General features: G+C 40.6%; 1 protein-coding gene across 4 annotated transcripts in view; it reads left to right on the top strand.

The window, feature by feature from the left end:
* The window catches only part of LOC144592787 (cationic amino acid transporter 2-like), a 97,368-nt gene that overhangs the window by 55,050 nt on the left and 24,212 nt on the right, over window positions 1-18,106 (top strand). For all 4 annotated transcript variants that reach the window (XM_078397827.1, XM_078397836.1, XM_078397808.1 and 1 more), the window contains exons 2-6: window positions 5,660-6,050; window positions 8,467-8,622; window positions 11,740-11,905; window positions 16,686-16,822; window positions 17,234-17,456. In XM_078397827.1, the coding sequence (XP_078253953.1) occupies window positions 5,675-6,050; window positions 8,467-8,622; window positions 11,740-11,905; window positions 16,686-16,822; window positions 17,234-17,456 (1,058 nt within the window). In that variant the 5' untranslated portion in view covers window positions 5,660-5,674. The remainder of the gene's footprint in view (window positions 1-5,659; window positions 6,051-8,466; window positions 8,623-11,739; window positions 11,906-16,685; window positions 16,823-17,233; window positions 17,457-18,106) is intronic.

The following is an 18,106-nucleotide window of genomic DNA, read 5'->3' as shown; positions in this document are numbered from 1 at the left end:
ATCTCCCTCCTGTCCATAGCTGAGAAGATCTTGGCTCGCATCCTGCTCAACCGTCTCACTCAACACCTTGAGCAGGGTCTCCTTCCAGAAAGTCAGTGCGGTTTCCGTGCTGGACGTGGAACTGTCGACATGATATCATGGAGAGAGATCGATATTTGGCTGAACAATCGTGACTGTATATGAAGTACAGTAGGGGACTGAGAATGCGTCATTGCAGAGCACCAATGTTAAGAATAATTGTGGAGGGAGTGTTGTCATCAATCCTCTCTGATTGTGTTTTGTGGGTCAAAGTCGAGGAAAGGGGGGGGGGGGGGGGGTACAAGGAGTTGATTCCTAAGACCAGGAGTTTGGAGATGAGTTTGGATGGGATTATTAGTTTTAGTTTAGAGACACAGCGCGGAAACAGGCCCTTCGGCCCACTGAATCCGCACCGACACATTAATATTAATCCGCACACACCAGGGACAATTTTACAATTATACCATGCCAATTAACCTCCAAACCTGTACGTCTTTGAAGTATGGGAGGAAACCGGAGATACCGGAGAAAACCCACGCAGGACACTGGGAGAAAATACTACCTCCCATGGTGTGGAAGGAAGAGCTCTAGTCAATAAATGGGAGGCTAATGTGGGAGTCCTTGTTGATGACGTGTTCTAGAGATGTGTATTGTAAAGTCCTTGATCGGACTTTACTGGCTTTTCCATGCACTAAACGTTATTCCCTTATCATGCAAATGGCTCGATTGTAATCATGTATTGTCTTTTTGCTGACTGGATAGCACACAACAAAAAGCGTTTTACTGAACTACTGAACTACAAGGCCAGGGAGATGGTGTCTGCTGTGGTCCTGTTATGACAGTAAGCAAATAGCAATGGAACACGGCTGGTAGGGAAGGTGCAATTAATGTGCGCCATCACCGGTCTCTCAAAGTATTTTGTGATGGTGATAGTCATTAAGGCATGCTCCCTTACTTTTCTTCGGCACCGGGTTGATAATGGTCTTTTTGAAGCCTCAGAATGGACTAGTGAGAGGTTAAAGATGTCTATGAATATCTCTGCTAGTTGATCTGCACAGGTCCTGCGGAACTAGGAACTCTGGACCAATTGTTTTCCATGGATTCACTCTCAGGAAAGCCGATCTTGCATCTGCCTCAGTAACTGTTGGTATAGGCGTACCCGAGGCCTGCGGGGCGGGTGGCATTTCAAAGCGGATGTAGAATGCATTGTGCTCATTGGGGAGAGACCCCCATTTGCCAGTGATAGTGCCTGCTTTTGCTTTATAGCCCGTTGTGGCACGCAAACATTACCACAACTATGGGTATCTGTATCATGGCTCGAGACACCAGCTTGGTCCGAATTCCCTCTTGGCATCCTTTATGGTTCTGTGAAGGTCTTAGATACATTTTTAGTGCCGGTCAGGATCATTTGACTTGAATGCTGCAGACTTGGACTTCATGTGGGAGCGGACCCTGCGGTTCATCCATGGTTTATGATTGGGGTATATGTATCCATGGTATATGTGTCGTGGTAGGATGATTCAGTTGCCTGATAACAGCTGGGGAAAAAACTGTCCCTGAATCTGGAGGTGTGCGTTTTCACACTTCTATACCTTTTGCCTGACGGGAGAGGGGAGCAGGGGGAGTGGCCAGGGTACCACTCGTCCTTAATTATGCAGCTGGCCTTGCCGAGGCAACATGAGGTATAAATGGAGTCAATAGAAGGGAGGTTGGTTTGTGTGATGGTCTGGGCTGCGTCCACAATTTGCTGCAATTTCTTGTGGTCTTGGATTGAGCTGTTCCCAAACCATGCTGTGTTGCATCCTGAGGCTCATCTGCAGATGTTGGTGATGGTTGTTGTGGACGTGGCAAACTTCCTAAGCCTCAAGAAATAGAGGCATTGGAATGCTTTCTTGGCCACAGTTTAGATGGAGCTGTTCCCAAACCAAGCTAGGATGCATCCTGATAAAATGCTTTCAATGGTGCATCTGTAAAAGTTGGTGAAAGTTGTACGGGACATGCCAAACTTCCTAAGCCTTCTAAGGAAGTAGAGGCGTCGGTGTGCTTTCTTGATCGTTGCTTCAATATGGGTGGTCCAGGAGAAGTTGTTGGTGATATTGACTCCTAGGAATTAGAAGTTTTCAACCATCTTTACACCGTCAATACAAACTGGGTTATGTGTACCACTTTGCTTCCTGAGGTCGATCACTATCTCCTTTGTCTTGCTGACGTTGAGGGAAGGGTTGTTGTCTCAATACCAGGACACGAGGTTCTCTTTCCTGTGCTCTGTCTCATCATTATTTGATATCTGGCCCATAATGGTGGTGTCGTCTGTGTATTTGAAAATTGAATTAGATCGGTACATAGCTGCACAGTCGTGGGTGTACACGAAGTAAAGAATGAATGGAGTCTCCAGCTTTTTTATTTATTCGTGTCATCACACAGCTGTTTGCCAATAGAGAGCAAATTTTAGTGCCATGTTGTTGGCCTCTGCAAGATCCTTTATAGTGCATGCGTCATGCAGCATGTCACAGCTCAGGAGATGTTCCATAGTCCAGAGGCTCCGTCCGCACTCGCAGTCTGCTGCATCTTCAGTATATCCCCACTTCAGCATGTTCAGCATCTCCAGCTAGTTTCTGTGTACATTCTAAGCATTTGTTCTCTTGTTTATCAAGGTTTTGTGATATTATGTACATTTAAATAGACTTGTGCATTATAGTGTCTTTGCAAGAATATCTGATAAATGGTTGGTTCATGCAGCTCAGCCACTTGCAAGTACTTGGTTTATGTGGTTCGTCTGTTCATGGGTAAACTTTGTGAACCATCAGGGTCTAGGTTTTAGTCTCTAGATTATAGTCATTTAAAGATTGACAAAGGCATTATCATTGGCTTTGAGTACATTGCTGTTAGAGAAAGGAAAGATTATTTGGGATTCCTGCCTCATTCCCTTTTTCGTAACTCCTGTAAAGGTTTGATGACGGTGCTTGAGGCAGTATTGATTTCTCCAAGTTAATGAATAGCCTGTTAATATTGATCAACCACTTTTTTTTGTGAATTGTGAAGTAATTTTAAGTCAGACAGGAGATGTAGTGCCACTGCCTTCCCACAGCAAATGAGGCATTCCCTTGTTATTAACACACACTTGCTACAAATGAAATAAACAAAGCAGACATTGCCTTAACTGTCCCAGCCCTATAATGTTTAATGTGATATACGTCAGATGTACAGAACAAACACAGACCGTTTAGATCAATTGGTTTCATCTAGCGATTGTATTATCCAGGCGGACTGAGCGAAGGTGCTCAGTGAAACGATCGCCCAGTCTACATTTGGTCTCGCCGATGTATAAGGAGTCCACGTCTTGAACAACGGATACAGTAGATGAGGTAGGAGGTGGTGCAAGTGAACCTCTGCCTAACCTGAAAGAACTGTCGGGATCCCTGGGCAGAGTCGAGGGAGGAGATATAGGGACAGGTGAAGATTTCCTGCAGTTGCAGGGGAAGGTACCTGCAGAGGGGATGGTTTGGGTGGGAAGGGATGTTAACCAGGGAGTTGTGGAGGGAACGCTGGGGAAAGCGGATAGGGGGTGGAGATGAGAAGATGTGGCTAGTGGTGGGATCTTGTTGGAGGTGGCAAAAATGTCGGAAGATTATAGAAATATAGAAAATAGCTGCAGGAGTAGGCCATTCGGCCCTTCGAGCCAGCACTGCCTTTCAATGTGATTATGGTTGATCATCTAACATAAGTACTCCGTTCGTGCTTTCTCCACATATTCCATGATTCTGTTAGCCCTAAGGGCCATATCAAACACTCTTGAATACATCTATTATGTGTTATATACGATGGCTGACAGGGTGAAGAGAAAGTATATAAACATAAATAAAACTAGTTTGATGCATAAATCTTAACTGTATTTTCTCTTCGTTTTTCCCCCCCAAATAAAATGACTGATTTGTTTTTCTTGATTTTTTTTTTTCAGGTTAATTTGATTTTGTGCTCATTTGTGGTTTCCCAAATGTCCTTCTTTCGCTTTTATCTTATCCTCCTTATATGTTCCATTTTTGTCACCTGCAACTTCATTATGTTAAAGTTTGCCCTTCCCTCTCGTTTCAGTTTTACCCTTTCCTATTTACTCATCTTTGCTTTTTCATCACCAGTTAATTTGTTCTTTAGCAAACTATAATTTTCCTTAATCTGGTAATTTCATATTTCCTATGCTCTTCTATCTCTTGTGTCAGCACTTGTGGATTCATCAACAACAATGGCTCTTGAACATAATTATATGCAATATCTGTAATTAATTTAAAATTCTATTTTAGGGGGTCAGCCGTACCAGAATGTGTTCTTGGGAATTTATAATAACTGGTACAAACCTTGATTATCCATTAGACTTGAATATTTAAAAGAAGCAGGTCAGATTGCATGGAATAGATCTTTGCAGTAGAATAACACTCTATACATTGGAAAAGATGTCCTGGTATAAGATTTCTTGGATAATACTATTAACGTGAAAAGGGATTGATTTTTTTAAATGGTTTAGAAATTGCCGGAAATGGAGAGCTGTCCATGCTTGCTGATGATTTTCTTTTAGATTTAGAGATACAGCGCAGAAACAGGCCCTTCGGCCCACCGGGTCCTCGCCACCCAGCGATCCCTGCACACTAACACTATCCTACACCCACTAGGGACAATTTTTACATTTGCCCAGCCAATTAACCTACATGCCTGTACGTCTTTGGAGTGTGGGAGGAAACCGAAGATCTCAGAGAAAACCCACGCAGGTCACGGGGAGAACGTACAAACTCCGTACAGTCAGGATCGAACCTGAGTCTCCGGCGCTGCATTCGCTGTAAGGCAGCAACTCTACCGCTGCGCCACTGTACCGCATGATCAGTGCAAAAGTTCATTCATATCTAGTGCAGATCTCCCAAAGGCAAGATGTGGGTAGAGGTGACTCCATCCAACGTGGTCAGGTGATGCGCAGCAACAATATCTTCCACAATATATCTCACTCAATTAAAATGAAGGATAAATCTCAATAGTCAAAAACAAACCCCGTGAATATATTGAAGAAATGTTGTCATGGTGCTAAAACTTGCCCTATGTCAAAGCTGTACAAAAATAACAAATATTTCTGATATACAGTAACATTGAGCAACTTTTTTTTTAAAAAATGGTGAAAAGTCTTCAAATATTATTAACAATTGTAAACAACATTAAAATACAATTAAAACATTTAAATAACGTTAAAAACATTAAAACATTAAACATTCACAAGGTGAATCAACCGTGGTATTTTCCAGAGATTCCTGTCCGTTTACATGAAAGAACGTGTGATTCAATACCAGGTAAATCCTGGCACAAATTGTTTAAGCATATTTCCTACGTAGATGAAGAGAACTGATGCAATTTTGCTGGCAGTGTCTGTCCTGTCAAATATATGTTTAACTAAATTGTTGAGATAAGGTTGTGTTTAGCTACAACAAATATTTTGTCATCGAAAATGTAGTTTTCTAGCAATCCATAAAATTTGAAGAATGTTCTTGGACAATAATTACTTCTATGTTTATGTGATAAAAGAATATTTCACAAAATAAGGGACTGAAGATTTAAAATTGTTTGCCTATATACAAGTTCTAAAACATATTTCTCTTTGTTTCAGCTATCCTCATCAAAGATGATACATTGTGGCCCTATACTGTCTTTCACTCGATGTTTGATTCGTAGAAAAATTATAACCCAGAGTAGCCTTGAAGAATCCAAGCTATGCCGCTGTTTGAACACCATAGACTTGATAGCGCTGGGAGTTGGCAGCACACTCGGCGCTGGGGTTTATGTTCTTGCTGGTGAGGTTGCAAAATGGGATTCTGGGCCCAGCATTATCATCTCTTTCCTAATTGCAGCCTTGGCTTCAGTGATGGCGGGTCTGTGTTATGCAGAGTTTGGAGCTCGTGTTCCAAAGACTGGTTCTGCATATCTGTACAGTTACGTGACTGTTGGTGAACTCTGTGCATTCATCACAGGCTGGAATTTAATTCTTTCGTATGTCATTGGTAAGTGCCATGTACATATTATAAACAACTTGATTTCTTTATCATTTTCTAAATCTTGAATTATTTTGCTTTAGCGGAAAGTGCAGTAGCAGTGTATGCTTATCTTGTTTATTTATGTTGTTCTAGACCTAGGGAGTTGAGCCATTTGTTTTAATAAATGTATGTTTTAATAAGGCAGCAGACCTGGGTTAAATGCACCTTTGTAAATTAGTGCATTGGTCTTGTTAATTGGCTGGCAATCATAGCTCATGATCTTACAACAATGGGATTATAAATTGTGAAAAAAGACACGAAGTGCTGGAGTAACTCAGCAGGTCAATTGCGGGCTGGAATCAAGAAAGGTAATTTGGTACTGGAAGCCAGTAAAATATCAACAATATTTATTGGCACATTGTTGTACCAGAGGAAATTAATAATCACCATGTTAAAGCATTTCAAGAGTGACAGTTACCAGGACCACCTTCTGAGCCAAGTTTGCAGTGAACTAATGCAAATAGAATTTGGGTGTCAAAATCTTCGAAGTGTAGTTCGACAAGATTTTCAAATGATACTTAAGCTTTAGTATTTATAGTAAGATATTATTACTTATAAATGGAGGCCTTTGTCTTTTTCTCTCATTTTCTCTCCAACCATGAATATCAAAACAAAACATTTTTTAAGGTTACATATTTTATAACAGATCACTGGAACAATTGTTTTGGCTTTGCAAATATACCAGCCAGCTCTGTAACATTGATATTTTAATAGCTCTTTGCATTTATAGAGTCAGAATTAGCAATTATTAGCGAATTATTATTGAAGCAAAAGTCTCTTGACTATTAAAGATACCAATCCAGCAATCTATGAATTAATTGCAATGGAATTCTGAATATTATGAATATTTACCTTGTTTGTGAAGGAAATACTGTTGCGATGCATTAAACCAGAAATGTAACTGGACAGTGGCACACATGGCATGCTCCATGAGCTGATTATAGCAAATATCTCATGTCTGACTTTCTAAGGTATTTCCATTGTCTACAAGGCACTGGAACTTAATAGAATAGTCCCTATTTGCGTAATGACTGCACTTTCAATAATACTTAAAAATCTTAATATAATCCAGGAAAATGCAACTCACTTGATTGGCATCCCATCCACTATGTTAAATATTCAGTCTCTCCGCACTTTTGCACCATCCGCACTTTTGCACCTCTTTAGGGCTACTTCAACCACATTGAAATCTGTAAACCCAAGAAAGAAAAGGACAGCTTGTGCTTTGGCATGTCACCACCTGCTGGATCCCTTCTGAGTTGCACATCAGCTTAATTAGGAAATATTGCTGATCTTTTATTGTCATTAGTCAAAATTCTACCATTCATTATACAATCACAGTTTGGGATTTTTTTCACAAGGAGCACAGTGGCTCACCATCACCTTCTCCAGGGCAGTTAAATATGGGCAGGATTTGCTTGTCTGCCTAGGACACCTAATCTTAATGTGAATTTTAGGATGTTGTAATATTACTGACCTATCCGAGCATATTATTTGCTCATTTCATTGATATGATTTCATACTGTTGATATGATTTCATACTGTTGCTATGTTAGAAAATTTAGAATGCAACCACAGGATTTTTTAATATGGACTTGAAAATAAAAAAAGCAGACAATTTGTTAATGGGTTCATGTCGATTATTTTTCGGTGTAAGTGGTGAGATTAATCCTTGATTAAAATGGTTTATGCATGTGTAGAAATGTTAGTATTTCCATTAAAATGAAAGGTAAAGGAATTGAAGATTGCAAAACCATGAATATTGCTGTTTTGCATTTCAATTTTGTAAATGCACATTTCTAATCGATGTAACAGATATCCAGTAAGTTCAACAGTTATAGTTTGTATAAGATAATATTACCAGGAATGTTTCCAAAAATAAGTTAAGACAGATGAAGCCCTCATATGGAATTTAAATTAAAGGAAAGCAATCTTCAATATCGGGAGCCCCGACCGCCCCGACGTGGCAACTCCAACAGCCTGACCGCGGGACAAGACGGCAGGGGAGAGAAAAAGACATTCTGGCCTTCCATCACAGTGAGGAGGGACTGGAGGAGACTCACTGTGATGGATGTTTCTTTTTGTTTGGTGTTAGTTGTGATTGTATGTGTTATTGCATTTTTATTGATTAATCTTATTGGTCTTATTGTTCAACTGCGGGTAATGTTTCATTTTACTACACATTTATGTGTATGTAACAAATAAACGACTATTGACTATTGACTGTGGGTGTCTGGAATTGTGGCAAGCTCCATGCGACAGTTATTCATCTGATAAATATTTTGCTTGATAACCCAAAGTTTGATTTAATTATTTGTTAATTTATGTACGTATGTGAATGTTTTGGAAATCAACTTTTTTTTACACATTGTCTTTTACCAAGGTACGTCAAGTGTTGCCAGGGCATGGAGTGGTACCTTTGATGAACTTCTTGGCAAACAGATTGGAATTTTTTTTGGCACCTACTTCAGGATGAATTCACCAGGATTGGCAGAATACCCTGACTTCTTTGCTGTGTGTCTGATATTAATATTATCAGGTATAATAGCATTAAAGTTATTATCCAGTAAATTGGGAAATATTATACATATAATGCTTGTACAGTAGAATAATTGGGTATTGTGCTTTATTGCTGGACAGAACCGTTAAGCTTCATTCAAGGTACGCTTTCTTGCAAGCTATGAAATATTTTGCAAAGTTAAATGCAACCTCAAATTATCAATTTGCCCTCAAAAGATTTTCAAAGATTCATAGTATTGTCATGTTAATTTATATAACATTGCATGAAGAGTTATCTCAGGAAGAACAGGAGTCAGCTTTGCTATTTGCCACACCTCGCCAAGATGTGATCAGCAGGTATGACTGAAGCGATCTGATTTAGTGATAGGCTTAGTAAAAGAAAAGATCCATCTTTCTTTTGTTGCAAGAACAACAGCTGCTCTATGTAACTGAGCATGTAAGTGTTTTATGTATCAAAATGAGACTTGGGTATGGAAGTAGCCCAGCAAAGGGAGAGCCTGTGAGCTTTACTTTGGTTAGATGCCTTGATGATGAAGAAATGTTATTCTTTTCCTAGTCTAATAGGTGAAGTATATCCTTTTTTAGGGAAAAACATTATCAACTTTCTTTTTCCAATTACTTTGAAATTAACAGATCTATGGATGATTCTTGAGAAAAGGTTACAGATGAAAACTATTGTCATTTGCTTTTTACTCCATGGCAGATGAACTCCAGAGATAAAGTGGAAATTCAATCACATTATACATTTGAATATAATGCACTGAAAATTGTTTTTTTCAGTGAGCAATAAAAATCAGATCATTTTATTTATTTAAATTTGACTGATCACTTCTAGAAAGGAGTTATCTTTGCATGACGTCACATATGCTGCACATAGGATGATGTTATTCTTTGTGCATCACTCCTTTGGCAGTGTTGCAGGGGAACTTGGATTAATTTGTCCTTCAAACAACCTTTGTTGATTACTCTTAGGACAGATGTTTTTTGCCCCCAAAAGAACGTAGGATTGGGAACGCTGCTGCCTAATTTACTTTCATCATTCAGTCCCTTCGCTGATATTGTACCAGTCTCCACCACCAGTGCTACCCAATGACCCTGCTAAGTCACTCTCAATGTCCAGAATCCAATTCCTTAATATTTTTATCTTTTAAACACTCAATGGTCCTAACTACCCGACTTGCAATCCCCTAAGACCTCCACAGGTAGCCACAAGCTCCTTCTGTTATCCTTTTATTATCCTTCGCAATCTTCCATTGTGGTCCTGATCACTTCCCTGATCCGAAATGGTGGTCAGTTCCCCACAGCAATATCTATGCAACAGGCTCAACTGATGCACCGGGGTTTCCAGTCCCAGTGCATTCGGCGTTTGGTTTCGTTTATTTTTGTCAGTACACTATAGATGGCTTGGTTGTAATCATATATAGATTTTTCTTTGACTGGATAATACGCAGCAAAAATCCAGTGAAAAGATTTTTGCTGCGTATTATCCAGTCAAAGAAAATCTATATATGATTACAACCAAGCCATCTATAGTGTACAGATAAAAGATAAAGGGTACAACTCTTAATTCAAGATAAAGTCCAATTAAAGATAGTTCAAAAGTCTCCAATGAGTAGACCACACTCTAGCTGGTGTGATGGCAGTTCAAATGTATGGTAACATCTGGGAAGAACCCTTCCCTGAATCTGGAGGTATGCGTACTCAAACTTCTGTACCTTTTACCTGATAGGTGAGGGGAGAAGATGAAGTGACCAGGGTGAGACTGGTCCTTGATTATGCTGATGGTCTTTCCAATGAAGCAAAAAGTATAGATGGAAACAATAGAAGGAAGGTTTGTTTGTGTGATGGTCTAGGCTTCGTCCACAATTCTCTGCAATTTCTTGCGGTCTTGGATTCATCTGTTCCCAAACCATGCTGTGTTGCATCCTGATGCTTTCTAAGGCTCATCTGCAGACTTTGGTGATGGTTGTTGTGGACGTGCCAAACTTCCTCAACCTTCTAAGGAAATAGAGGTGTTGGAGTGCTTTCTTAGCTTTGATGTTGCTGGTATAGGACAAATTGCTGGTGATATTTATTCCCAAGAACTTGAAGCCTGGAACCATCTCTACTTCCGCACGATCAATGTATACTGGGGTGTATGTACTGCTTCGCTTCCTGAAGTCAATCACTATCTCCTTTGTGTTGTTGATATTAAGGGAGTGCTTGTTGTCTTGGAACCAGGTTATGAGGTTCTCGATCTCTGTCCTTTGCCCCTTACAATGTTAATTTTCTTTATACTAAGAATTCTAAAAGAGTGATATCTGGGCAGATTGGGGTGGCACAATGGTTGAGTTGCTTTCTTACAGTGCCAGAGACCTGGGTGCTGTCTGTAAAGAGTTTGTAGATTCTCCCTGGGATATATGTGTTGGTTTTATCTAGGTTCTCTAGTTACCTTCTACATTCCAAAGACATGCAGATTTGTAGGTTAATTGGCTTCCATAAATTGACCCATTTAGGTGTAGGATGTGAAACTGGGAGAACATAGCACTCTTGGCGGGTGATTATTGGTCAGCATTGACTAGGTTTGCTAAAGGGCCTGTTTCCATGCTGTATCTCTGAAACTAAATCTAAAGTCTGATAGACTTGATTTATTTCAGCTACTGTTGAATAATGTGTTTGTGCAGCCTATAATCAGAATTAGGTTTATCTGACAAGTTGTATGAAAACAAGCTTTAGAATTAATTTTGTTGCGCTTCAGAAATAAAATTTCACATAAAGGCTATGTTAACTTCTCTAATGTTGCAACAGAGCTTAATATTTTAAATACTGAGACAAATAGATGGCAGAATATATGTGCGTTTTACTTTTATGTGCATTGTGGAAGAGAAATATGACATTTTTTGTTCAAGAATCAATTTTAAAATGTTTTTGGCCTCTGCACTTCTTTTAAAATTGTGGTTTCATCTAGTGTTTTGAGGATGGCACCTTTATCTTCTTGATGCATGTGATTTTTTTTAATTACAAATCTCAAATTGTGGAGTACAGAGGCAAATAAATAAATTATGGGTCATTGTCCCAAACATTATGGAGGGCACTATACTTTGCTGTAGCTGAAAGACCTGGCTGTTGATGCTTTTTAACATTTTATGCACCTTAGGTCTTCTATCATTTGGTGTAAAGGAGTCTGCTTGGGTCACCAAAATATTTACAGCCATCAACATTGTGGTCCTTTTATTTGTTATGATTACGGGGTTTGTGAAAGGAAACCCGGAGAACTGGAAGATCAGTGAAGAATCTCTCATAAATTTCACAGCAATCACAAGGTAAGTTTGTTAAGGAGATTTAATGGATGTTTTAAATTAGTAGGAGTCTTGATGCAACTGAATAGGAATAGAATGCGACATTGACAGGAATGAGGGATGTCGATAGACGGGGTTGTCTTTGGCATCGGAACTTGATGGAAAAATCCTTTAAGGGAAAATTGTGTAAACAGTTGAACAGGAATGTACGGCGGCAGAGTAAAGTGTAGGATTACTTTTGGGCTAGCCTAAAAAAGAGTTAGCGCAGACACTGATCGAATTAGACACCTTATAGAGTCATTGAATCATACAAAACGGAAATGGGGCCCATCAATGTCAATGCCGATCCTTTTGCCCATCTACACCAATGCCATTTTCCTGCGGTGAGTCCATATCCTGCTATGTTTTGCCCATTCAAGTGTCTATATAAATGGCTCTTAAACATAGTTATTGCATCTAATACCACCACCTCCTCTGGTAGCACATTCCAGATATCAAACACTGTATAAATAAAGATTTCCCCCTCAGATCCCCTTAAAACTTTCATCTTAAACCTGTAATATAAACCAGATTTTCCTTCTGCAGTTGTATAGGGCCCTGGTGAGACCACATCTGGAGTATTGTGTGCAGTTTTGGTCTCCTAATTTGAGGAAGGACATCCTTGCTATTGAGGCAGTGCAGAGTATGTTCACGAGGTTAATCCCTGGGCTGGCAGGACTGTCATATGAGGAAAGACTGGGCTTGTATTCACTTGAATTTAGGATGAGAGGGGATCTGATAGAAACATATAGCATTATAAAAGGACTGGACAAGCTAGATGTAGGAAAAACGTTCCCCGTGTTGGGGGAGTTCAGAACCAGGAGCCACAGTCTAAGAATAAAGGGGAGACCATTTAAAACTGAGGGACAGAATCAAGGGACATGGGGAGAAGGCAGGCATGGGTTGCTGATTGTGGATGATCAGCCATGATCACAATGAATATCGATGCTGGTTTGAAGGGCCAAATAGCCTCCTCCTTCACCTATTTTCTATGTTGCTATAATCCTCTCGTTTTTGATATCCTTACTATGAGAAGATTCTATTTACCCTATCTATGCCTCATTTTATTTTGTATACCACTAACAGGTTATGCCTCTGACTCATTCACCCCAGGGGAAACAAGCCCAGTCTATTCAATCCTCATAGCAAAAATCCTGCAATCCAGGCACCATTCTAGTGAATTTCCTTTGCATTTTCTCCAGCATAACCACATTCTTCTTATGGCATTGCATCCTGTGAAATGTGGTCATGTAAAACCTGAAATCTACAGAAAATATTAAATTGCCTTTGCTTCAGCACATTCATCTTTAAAGGCATTTTTTACCTGTGCATGTTATTGCAGTTTTCAGTTTTTAGCTCATTACATTAATCAATGCATGTGGCATTGGTTTGATCAGTAATATTCCAATTCTTCATACTTCTCTAGCCCATCTGATTACTGAATGCTGACTGCAGTATGTCATAATTAGAGATGCAACACTGGCCCAGACAAATCCCGTTGTATTGTCTAATTGTTGACGTTAAAGGAGACAAGGTAGAAATTGTCGGCAAGAAAGAAACCACGCAGTAGTTTTCATTTTAACACACCAAGCCTTCAAAATATTAGTACAACAGAACTCGTGCAGTAGATAAGTTGGAAAGTAATGGGCCATGACCTGCTTTTCTGGTTTTATAATATTTGTATAAATTGCTACACTGCAGATATGTTGTAGTAGTCAATATGGTCAATATCAATTATAACGGCAATGATTTCTTGGTAGATAAAACAAATTTATGGATAATTGACATTGACTATATTTTGAACTTGAGATCGTAATACTGAAATAACTTTGGTCTGCCTTAAAAGGCAACAAAGATACTGTTATATTTAAACATATAGTTGGACCAATGATAGTGTGTGATTTGAGCTCTGGGAAGCGAGATTAGCGAGAAAGTGAACATAATAGCCAAATGACCTTTGGTGCTGCAAGTTTCTATAAATTTGATAAAGATCTAATAATGGAAACATTTATTTGCATTGTTATGCAATGAGTCCAAAATCAAACATTTGAAAGCACGAAGTAACATCTAAATACTAAAACTCTCGTTTGTTATCTTGTTTGTGACTGAACTTCAGCCAAAATGGTACACGATAGTGTGACAATTTTAGGCCCACCTTACTCACCGTCGTCACTTTAATGGTAAAAATGGTAGTTTTATTGAAATCGGTGTTATATTTTTAATGTTATTCACATTTTAAAGTTTAAATCTATCTCCTAGGGAGGGAGGGAGGGGGGAAGGATAAGGGGGATGGAGTGGGGAGAGGAGGGGGCGTTTGAGGGGGATGGAGTGGGGGGAAGGGGAGGGGGAGAAGGGGAGTGGGGGAAGGGGGAGGGGGTGGATGGTAGGGGGAGGGGAGGGCGGGAAGGGGGGGAAGGGGAGGGAGAGGGGGAGGGGTTGGATGGAGGGGGAGGGGGAGGAGAGGGTACTGAACCAATGCAGGTGAGGTTTGGATAATGCAAGTAGTTTTATTGAAATCATAGAAACATAGAAAATAGGTGCAGGAGTAGGCCATTCGGCCCTTTGAGCCTGCACCGCCATTCAATATGATCATGGCTGATCATCCAGCTCAGTAACCTGTACCTGCCTTCTCTCCATACCCCCTGGTCCCTTTAGCCATAAGGGTCACATCTAACTCCCTCTTAAATGTAGCCAATGAACTGGCCTCAACTACCTTCTGCGGCAGAGAATTCCACAGACTCACCACTCTCTGTGTGAAGAAATGTTTTCGCATCTCGGTCCTAAAAGACTTCCCCCTTATCCTTAAGCTGTGACCCCTGGTTCTGGACTTCCCCAACATCGGGAACAATCTTCCCGCATCTAGCCTCTCCAACTCCAAATCGGTGTTATATTTTTTAAGTTATTCACATTTTTAAGTTTAAAAGGAGGGGAGAGGAGGAGGGGGGAAGGGGGGAGAAGGGCGAGGGGGCGGGGGGTTGAGGAGAGAGGGGAGGAGGACAGGGTGCTGCACCAATGCAGGAGAGGTTTGGGCCCAACGGGTCCACTTGGTCTAGTCTATATACTAAAACTCTCGTTTGTTATTTTGTTTGTGACTGAACTTCAGCCAAAACGGTACACGATAGCGCGACAATTTTAGGCCCACCTTACTCACCATTGTCACTTTAGTGATAATGCAAGTAGTTTTATTGTAATCGACACTGCTCTTCACACTGCACTGACCCACCTTGATCACCAGGGGAGCTATGTGAGGATGCTCTTCCTCGACTTCAGCTCTGCCTTTAACACAGTCATCCCGAGCAGACTGGTCACCAAACTTTCTGACCTTGGATTTTCCCAAACCATCTGCCAATGGATCAAGGACTTCCTGACCAACCGCCCCCAGACCGTCAAAATAGGCCCTCACCTCTCCTCCACCATTACACTGAGCACCGGCTCACCACAGGGCTGTGTGTTGAGCCCCATCCTTTACTCCCTCTACACTCACGACTGCGCCCCCACCCATCCCACCAACACCATCATCAAGTTCGCGGATGACACGACTGTGGTTGGACTCATCTCAGGAGGAGATGAGACAGCCTATAGGGATGAAATCCAAAGGCTGGCAGCATGGTGTTCAGTGAACAATCTTGTCCTGAACTCCTCCAAAACAAAGGAACTTATAATTGACTTCAGGAAAACCAGTAGAATACGACCCACTCTACATCAATGGGGTCTGTGTGGAAAGGGTACCCGCTTTCAGGTTCCTGGGTACGCACATCGCAGAGGATCTTACCTGGTCTACCAACACCATCACCACAGTAAAGAAGGCACAGCAGAGACTCCACTTCCTGAGGATCCTCAGGAAAACCAACCTGTAGGAGAAGCTCATGATGTCATTCTATCGCTGCTCCATCGAGAGTGTGCTGGCATACTGTATAACCACATGGTATGCCAGCTGCTCAGAAAAGGACAGGAAGGCCCTTCAGAGGGTCATCACAACGGCCCAGAAGATCATCGGCTGCTCACTGCCCTCCCTGGAGCACCTGTTCAGCCTACGCTGCCTCAGTAGAGCAGGCAAAATAATAAAAGATCCATCCCACCCCGGCCACCGTCTGTTTGTTCATCTGCCCTCTGGTCGACGTTTCAGGTCGATCAAATCCCGAACAAACAGACTTAAGAACAGTTTTTACCCCAGGGCCATACGAGAACTGAACACTACCTTCTGCACTAGGCAACACCGTTAAAAAATCTTTGTACTTAATATAATTGTATTTATTTGTTTTTGCATTTATTGCATATATGTTTGTACGCACCGTCAGGATTGGCTATTTTTTAATTTCGTTGTACTCGTTGCAATGACAATAAATGAATATTATTATTATTATTATATTTTTAAAGTTATTCGCATTTTTAAGTTTAAAAGGAGGGGAGGGGAGGAGGAAGGGGGGGAGTGGGGGAGAAGGGAGAGAGGAGTTGAGGAGAGGGGGGGAGGACAGGGTGCTGCACCAATGCAGGAGAGGTTTGGGCCCAACGGGTCCACTTTGTCTAGTTTTTGATTATTTCTTGGTAATAGTCTCAACAGTTACTCTCTTAGTAATAGTCTCTCTTGGTAATAGTCTCTAGTATTGTACATTAGTTTCAAACATTATATGCTGACATTTTCTTCATATAGACATGGAGTTGTTTAAATTCCATGTTGGTGAAATATATTTTTGATCTTATGTGAGTAAATAAAAGTTGAGCCTACTCTAAACAAAATGCACATTTTGCTCTATTTATTTTACAGCAATTTGTCATCTACAGAGAATGTCACCAGCATTTATGGTGTGGGTGGTTTTACACCATATGGATTAACTGGAACATTAGCTGGTGCTGCAACCTGCTTTTATGCTTTTGTTGGGTTTGACTGCATTGCTACCACAGGTAAGAGTCAACGGTTCATTTATCACCATGTTATTTAACCTAACACGTTATGCAACAAACTGCAATGATATGTAATGTGAACACTTCCAAGGGTAAATTAGGTAAGGGACTAACCAATGATCTAGAATGAAGAGTATATGGTAGCATATCCAAAAGTGGGGGTCAATTACCCTACAAACCTGCATGTCTTTGTAGTGTGGGAGAAAACTGGAGCACTTAAGAGACAACCCATATGGTCACAAGGAGATCAGACAAACTTTGTACAAACACCACCCATAGTCAGGATCGAACCCTGGTCTCTGGCTGTATGGCACCAAATGTACTGCTGCACCACTGTGCTGCCCCAAATGGTATCCCATGGTAGTAACTATTTGTATGCAAGCCATATAATGTTCTTTGTTACCATTCTAGGTGAAGAGGTGAAAAATCCCCAAAAGGCTATTCCCATTGGAATTGTGACTTCACTTTTGGTGTGCTTCCTGGCTTACTTTGGAGTTTCTGCTGCACTGACCCTCATGATGCCTTACTACCTGCTGGATGCTAGAAGCCCACTTCCTGTGGCCTTTGAATATGTCGGCTGGGGCCCTGCAAAATATCTAGTTGCTGTGGGATCTCTTTGTGCATTGTCAACAAGGTATGAAAATAACATTTAGCTTTCCTTCAGAATACACCTTTGGAAAGACATGGTACAGCATTCATACACAATGCAGAATCTCTGCATCCTTCTGACTGAAATGCCTCGTACAAAATGTATTTTTAATCAAATTATTTCAAAACCATAAACTTTGCATTTAACAGAATGTACAGAATCAGTTTACAGCCCCAAACATTTCTATTCTCAATTTTGACACTGCACAGTACTTCCCATTCTCTATTCTTTGTGTCTATCCTGGCTTTATTAGTTCTCCCTAAAAGCATGAGCTCATATTTGAAAATAAGTACCAATGTCATTCTTGTCTTTTTAACCAACTGATCATCTTCTGCAACAAACACTTCTCCACCAATCAAAGTTACTTAGATAACTTCCAGCTGCCTGGCATTTAACCAGTAACCAGCTATTCAGCTCCTCAACCACTCTTTTCCATAACAAAGTCAATTGCCTGCCTGTATGGACCTGTTCTTCATTTCATGTTGGCATGAGAAATAGGTGGTCGGCCACATGGCCTTTTAACTCTTTAATTTCCTCTTTGAGCCATTAGCCATGTTTATCAAGCCTGTTTTGAGCCAAGCCATGCTGCTGTTGAGGATCATTATTGTAATTTTATGATCTGATATTTCTTAACA

Source organism: Rhinoraja longicauda, chromosome 1, assembly GCF_053455715.1.
Source record: "Rhinoraja longicauda isolate Sanriku21f chromosome 1, sRhiLon1.1, whole genome shotgun sequence".
Lineage (NCBI taxonomy): Eukaryota > Metazoa > Chordata > Chondrichthyes > Rajiformes > Arhynchobatidae > Rhinoraja > Rhinoraja longicauda.
Note: the sequence above shows the minus strand (reverse complement) of the source record. Positions and strands in the feature narration are given on the sequence as shown.